The sequence below is a fragment of the Chiloscyllium plagiosum genome, chromosome 3 (assembly GCF_004010195.1).
Source record: "Chiloscyllium plagiosum isolate BGI_BamShark_2017 chromosome 3, ASM401019v2, whole genome shotgun sequence".
Lineage (NCBI taxonomy): Eukaryota > Metazoa > Chordata > Chondrichthyes > Orectolobiformes > Hemiscylliidae > Chiloscyllium > Chiloscyllium plagiosum.
The window spans coordinates 78083373-78090463 of record NC_057712.1 but is presented as its reverse complement, the minus strand read 5'-3'; the positions used below and the strand labels follow the sequence as shown (position 1 = coordinate 78090463).

At 36.9% G+C, this 7091-nt stretch overlaps 1 protein-coding gene across 2 annotated transcripts in view; it reads left to right on the top strand.

The window, feature by feature from the left end:
* frk (fyn-related Src family tyrosine kinase) overlaps positions 1–6605 on the top strand; it is a 111996-nt gene extending 105391 nt beyond the window's left edge. For both annotated transcript variants that reach the window (XM_043684765.1, XM_043684759.1), the window contains 3 exons: positions 795–976; positions 4564–4729; positions 5117–6605. In XM_043684765.1, coding sequence (XP_043540700.1) covers positions 795–976; positions 4564–4729; positions 5117–5331 — 563 coding nt within the window. In that variant the 3' untranslated portion in view covers positions 5332–6605. The remainder of the gene's footprint in view (positions 1–794; positions 977–4563; positions 4730–5116) is intronic.
* Positions 6606–7091: the final 486 nt, after the last annotated feature.

Here is a 7091-nt window from a genome sequence, read left to right as displayed (position 1 = left end):
CTGTGGTACCGAGTTTGTTTCACGACATGGTTGAAGAGCTTCAGGGCAGAGGAAATGACCTGGGAATTGCAGTGGGAGAGGGACTCCCTGAGATTCTTGTAGACATAGGAGGAAAACTTCTTCAAGGCAGGCATCCTTGCAAGAGGATTCGCAGTAGGGTTAAAATCAGTGAGGTAAAAACAATAACTGCAGATGCTGGAAACCAGATTCTGGATCAGTGGTGCTGGAAGAGCACAGCAATTCAGGCAGCATCCAACGAGCAGCGAAATCGACATTTCGGGCAAAAGCCCTTCATCAGGAATATTAAGAATGTGGTTATGCTAAATGTTCCGAGCTCATCTGTACTGTTCTGTGATAATTTACATGGCATTGATGATAAATATGTATTTTATTCATCAGTTATGACTGATGCTAAATTAACTTTCAACTGTTATGACCAGGTGCTCAACAAAACAGTGCAAAAGTCTGGAAATTGTAAAGTGATTGGGATATGTGTGCCATAAAATGGATACCACAACTTCAATGTGTTACCACATGTAAATAATTCTGGACACCAAATGTAAAACTCTTCTTTCATTTTTGGTTTAGCAAAATAAATATTCTGAATTCGAGCAAAGCCTGTGGGTTGATTTTCATGTTAAGTAAATCTTGTACTGAAGTTTACTGCTGTCATTTCTGCTTCAGTTAGGCTTCAGCTTTATGTCCATTAGTTCTATTTTGAGAGCTTACAAGCTTTAGGATAATGGAAATAGCTTCTGAAATTTAACATATGCAACACATATTCATTTCAACAGAAAACCAGGGGATGACTTTGACCATAAATGATCTGCTAGAAATGTCAGCACAGGTGGCTTCAGGCATGGCGTATCTGGAAGCTCAGAATTACATCCATCGGGATTTAGCTGCAAGGAATGTGCTGGTTGGAGAAAATAACATCTGTAAAGTTGCTGATTTTGGACTTGCTCGAGTTTTTATGGTATGACTAATGATTGTTTTCCATTTGTATAATTTTATCTTAAAGAAGAGACATAGCCTGTTGTAAATTTTAGTTACCAAAGTGCTTCCTGAATAAAAATAGTGGGATGTTTATCACAAGGAAAGCTGTGATCAAGATGAAAGATCATTTAGTTAGAATAATATGAGATAACAATACATCCATGACCTTTATACACATTTTGGCAAAATGTGAAGTGATAAAATATGACAAATTGTGTTAAAATCAAAGTCATTACAGTATTTTGCTTTGATTTAGTTTTGACATTAGTTAGTTGGCTGCTTTTGCTTCTGAATAGTAAATGCGACATTTATTTTGGTATCCTTATTTACTGGCAATTACTGAGTTCCTAAACTTTGTTTTGGCATGTTCACTTGACCAAGTAGGGTTGATTAGCTGCATTGGCTGGTTGCCCAAGTGTGATGTTATGCCAAAGGAGCACACTCAATTCCTGTACAGGCTGTGATCATTCATGGAAGCCTATCTTCTCACCTTACTCAGGCATTTGGAATGCTGCCACTCACACTATAGAGAAACAATTGTTTCTCTCTCTTCTGCGAGAGGTGTGTATGATCCTTTGAAAGCTATGACTAATTACCTTTCCTTTCCCACAATGGCTGTGATGCAGTTTAGTAATGGCTTGAAGCAGATTAAAGCATTGTCCAGAGTCAGTTTTGTAATGTCTCTCTGGCCGAAAAGCATAAATTGTTACAATCAGGTTCGGAAAGATCCGCTTCCTGTTCAGTCTAGGAAGTGAAAAGCCTTCCACTATTTTTAATCTCCTCTCCTTCAGTCCAACAATACATATTAAATTCATTTTTAAGCAAGAAGCTACCACACCTAAGTAAATATAAGCAAAATACTGCACATGTTGGAGATCTGAAAACAAAACAGTGCTGAAGAACTCAGATGCTACCAGACCTGCTGAGTTTCTTCAGCAGTTTCTGGTTTTCTGTGTTTCAGATCGCCAACATCCACAGTTCTTGTTTATAAACCCAGTAGCACTGGCAGCAACCGTGGAGAGAGAAACAGAGTAAAACTTTTGAGTCTGGTCTTCAGAAGTGAAGAAAGCTGGAAAAGTCATGGGTTTTGTGCAGTGTTAAAGGAAAGGAGGGGGCAAGTGGAACAAAAGGACTGCTCCGGGAAAGGTTAAAGGAGATTGGAGATCCAAGATGTCATGGAACAAAGGTCATAGTAATGGTGAAGAGATCTCAAGTAGCTTGGCATACTAAATTGACATGGTACTTTCATGTGCACATTTATGACCTGTACATGCTGAAGGGCTCCAGAGAAACCCAATGCAAGCTGGAGGAACAGCACTTTATTTTTTACTTAAGCACTTTATGGCCTTCAGGACTCAAGATTGGCTCAGCAACATCAGAGCATGAACTCTGTCTGCCATTTTAAAATCTTCCTCCTTCTTCTTCCCCTCCTTTCCTATGTCTATATCTTACTATTTATGATTTTGCTTTCAGGTAGAATTCATTTTGTTCTGTTATTAGCACTTATTGTGGATCTATTCCGAGTTATCTTCATAGGTGTTACCTCGTTCCTTTGGCTTTTGTTCTGTGGCACCTTGAATCTTCCTTAACCTTGCCCTCACCTGCAATTCTGTACTTCCTCCTTATCCTTTTCGATGCCATGAAACCAGTAATGTTTCCACCTATTTTCAGTTCAGAAGAAGAGTCATAATTGCTCAAAATGTTAACTCTGTTTCTCCCTCCAGATATGTTGCTAGATGTGCTGAGATTCCTCAGCACTTCATTTAATTGAAACTAAATAAAAATAATGTTAACTCGATCAGAAATGATGGGGACCAATTTCGGAGTTTTTCTTAAGTGAATAAAAGAGGAGTTTTATTATCTAGCAACCCTGAGAAAGTATAATAAGATGTGACATCTAATACACAGGTCACAAGCCAAAACTGTCAAAGGATGGGTAAAGAAGGCTGTTGAAACAGATAGAAAGATACAGGCAGTTGTAGTTTGAAGTTTTTTGAGTTCTTGGGTTACAAGATTGAAATGTGAGTCACAACTGTTTTGCTGTTGTTGTCTGTCCTTCAAAGTTGTGAAGCTTGCAGATAACTTTGAATTCTCAGTGAACAGGGGTTTTTCCAGTTTGCATTATACCAGTGTTGATACCTGATATTGAGATGGAGGTTGAGAGAGTGAGACAGAGAGGAAGAGAAGAGTTTCACTATCCTTGCTGTTATCAATCCATGTTGCATTCTTTCTTTTGTTGCTCAAAGGCCATTGACTGAAGTATGGTTCATTTATATATTCTAAGTATAGCTTTATTGTCTTTTTCAGACTGAACATGCTGCAGGTAATCTTTTATTTCCCAATATATGCAGCTACCATGTGGGTGAGAGTGAAATAAGAGATGCAAATTCCTTGACATCTTATTGAGCTTGTGCTTCTTCATTTAAGTGATAATTCTGATGCAGTTTGTCTTGTACGTTCTGCATGAGTTCCCTGGGCTTGTTTAATAACCACGGTCGAGGAGAAAGTGAGGTCTGCAGATGCTGGAGATCAAAGTTGAAACTTTATTGCTGGAACAGCACAGCAGGTCAGGCAGCATCCAGGGAACAGGAGATTCGACGTTTCGGGCACAGGCCCTTCTTTAGGAATGAGCAGAGAGTGTTCAGCAGGAGAAGATAAAAGGTAGGGAGGAGGGACTTGGAGGAGGGGAGTTGGAAATGTCTTCTTCTTGACCTCTCCGCCTCCATCCTACACATTTCCTACGCCCCTCCTCCAAGTCCCTCCTCCCTACCTTTTATCTTCTCCTGCTGAACACTCTCTGCTCATTCCTGAAGAAGGGCCTGTGCCCGAAACGTCGAATCTTCTGTTCCCTGGATGCTGCCTGACCTGCTGTGCTGTTCCAGCAATAAAGTTTCAACTAATAACCACGGTCACCATTTAAAGTCAGTAGTATCCTTTTAAAACCACTTTTAGTCAATTAAAATCAAATGATGGAAGTTGGATATTGATAGTCTGTTTTCACTACTATTCAAACAAATGTAATTAATAGCTTAGATTTAAAAAAAAATTATATCCTACTTAAACAAGATGGGCAGCTTGTACATTTCCCTGTACTAACAGTGAAGTTAAAGCAAATGAAAGAAATTATCTTTCTTTCAGAGCTAATATCTCTGAGAGATGCTTGTTGGGCTTAAACCTGTGACAGCAATGATATCCAGAAGTTGTTTTAATGGCTGATTTGCTTCTCTGTCATTCTTAGGCTGGTGTAAGTGATGTAATTTAAGTTTGAACAGGCATCTGTCAGTTCGTGGAATGTAAATCTTATCAAACATTCCTTCACAACATTGAAAAACAATTGTTGGTTTACCTTTTGCAAAATATGGAAATTAAAGAGACCCATTCAAAAGTAAAACTTGGAAAGTTACCACTTGTTCAATGTTTATATACTGTGTGTTTTTAATCATATGTTTCTATTTGAGGTTCTGTTTGTTTTAAGTGGTTTCCATTTAACTGTATGCAATTTTACTGAAGTAATTTTAACTACATCATTTAAACAATTTTTAATTTTATCTCCTTTAACTCCATTAGACAGAAGATGAAAATGTTTATGAAGCGAGAGAAGGAGCAAGATTTCCTGTAAAGTGGACTGCACCAGAAGCTATCCATTCCAATAAATTCAGCATCAAATCTGATGTTTGGTCCTTTGGAATACTGTTGTATGAAATAATCACTCTTGGAAAGATGCCTTATCCAGGTTAGTTTATCACATCTGGGCACATTTATGATCACTGATACTGATACTGCATTTTTATTTAATCTCTGTGGAAAAGAAAGACAATAAAAGTCAAAGTTACAGGCTGAAGTATAACTTATTTAGGTGTACATCATTATAATTCAAACAAATGATGAATTTCATGAAAACTATAAATTATTGCTGAGAACAGACTGAACATAAGTGGCATACACATTTGGGAACTGGTTGAATTGGGAATTTATTGATCTACCAGATTGAGTTATTATGGAGTTCTTCTGAGAGTGATTTTATTTGTATCTTGATTGTAAAATAATTAAAATGTAACTTTTTGAAATTTGAGGAACAATAGCATTTTTGCAAAAAGTGGTAAATATTTCTTTTCTTTAGGAATGTCAAATTACCAAGTTATTCAGGAACTGGGGAGAGGATACAGAATGCCATGCCCTTCGGAATGCCCCCCTGCATTGTATGAAATCATGGTAGATTGCTGGAAAGACAAAGATTTTGAAAGACCAACATTTGAAACTTTGCAGTGGAAACTGGAGGACTTCTTTGAAACTGATCTTTCAGCCTATACAGATGCTAATGTTTTTGTTAGCTAATGTACAAAAAACAAAGTTTAACATTTTATCTGCTCTGATCAAAACTGATTTAACATTCTCATCTTGCTGTTTATAATTTGTGAAAGTGGTTCAATCATATGCATAGCCCATTCAGTTAGAAATCAATTCGGGGCTATTGCGTACACAACTATACATATATGAATATAATTTATCTTGGCTGTACAGTCAGGAGTTCACAAACAAGTGTAAAGGCCAAATCAAATTCCATGCAATTGTTCTATATGTTATTCTATATGAAATATATGCATCAGAGATGGCTGATGTGGCACCATTGGCAGTGGATTAAAGAAATGAGGAGGTCATTGCTATTCAAAAACATTCAGCACCCCCCAAAACATGAGAGCAAGAATAGACAATAACCAAGTGGAAAGGCAAGCAGAAAGTGACACTTGGCTAAGGTGCTGTGAGGCAGTACCTTTTGAGGACAGACACAAGGAGAACTTAAGATATTAGATGCCAGTTGAGTTATTGCTGGAGATGAAATCTGCCTGCAGAATTCTGTTCTGCCTACTGTGTCTAAATGAGAGGAATATAGAGGAAAGCTGAGCGTGGTACATCCACTATTGCCCATTTTGAATCCCTGAGGAAGTTAAAGTTTATCTCTGTTAACTTCAGATTATATAGGAGCATGGAAACATAGTGCATACTTGTGTGATATTTCACTATACAAATAATGTATTACATGTTTCACCATTTATGCCAAGTTGTTTTCAAATAGTAGTTGGCAGTTTTTAATTATCCTGTCCCCCTAGTACTCATAGAAATTCACACGTTATTTGTGTAAATATTCTAATTAGATAAATGGCTGTCACAAAACATAACATCACCCTTTCTGCACCAATTTCTCTCTGATCAACATATGTTTTGAAATTTGGTCAAAGAATGAGTCTCCTTCAATGAACACAGAATCTACAATGAAAGGACTATAGTATGCCTTCAGGGCAAAGCATTGTTGAATATTCTCAGCAATCTACATTGTTATACAAAATTCAGTCTCACAACACTACATTACATACAGTCTTAATGGTACTTGCACAGCTTGTATATAAATTTATGTTCAGATACAGATTAAATTTATTTTGTAGAACTGCAGAATATTGAAATGTATATAACCTAATTATATTTGAAAATTAAACTGCAACTAATCATACATTTTGTAAATTGTGACAAAGAAAATTACTTGAATCTTGAACTATTCCCATTTTTACACTCTTGTACTGAATTTGGTGGATTAAAATTTAAAGATATTCCAATCCATGCTGATTACAATTCATAAATTTTGGCTTAGAATTCATGACTAACTTCAGAAATGTTTGGTAAATCTTTATCTGACATACAACAGGTGAAAGGGACCACGCAGTTGATTCATTTTAATTGTCTACCTTTTCCAAAGTCACTGGGGATATCGTTTCCACAAGACTTTGATGTTTGGAGACTGATTTAAGTATTTAAAACCAAAAGCAGTATTGCCAACCTTGCAGCAAATGTAGTTTAAAAATTCTTACTGAATTATAAGAAGAAACTATTGCAGAAAAACTGGTGAATAATGCACAAAAATGACAGAGAAATGCAGAGTGAAAGAGAGACTCAGCGAATTCGGACTCACCATAAGTTGCTGGACAATTTATCTGCACTGCATCATTGGTTTTGTGAAAGTTCATCCGTCTTTAACCTCTGCATGAAATGCATGGAATTGTGCATTATTTGCCAACCCACATTTTTAACACCAGGTTAACTCC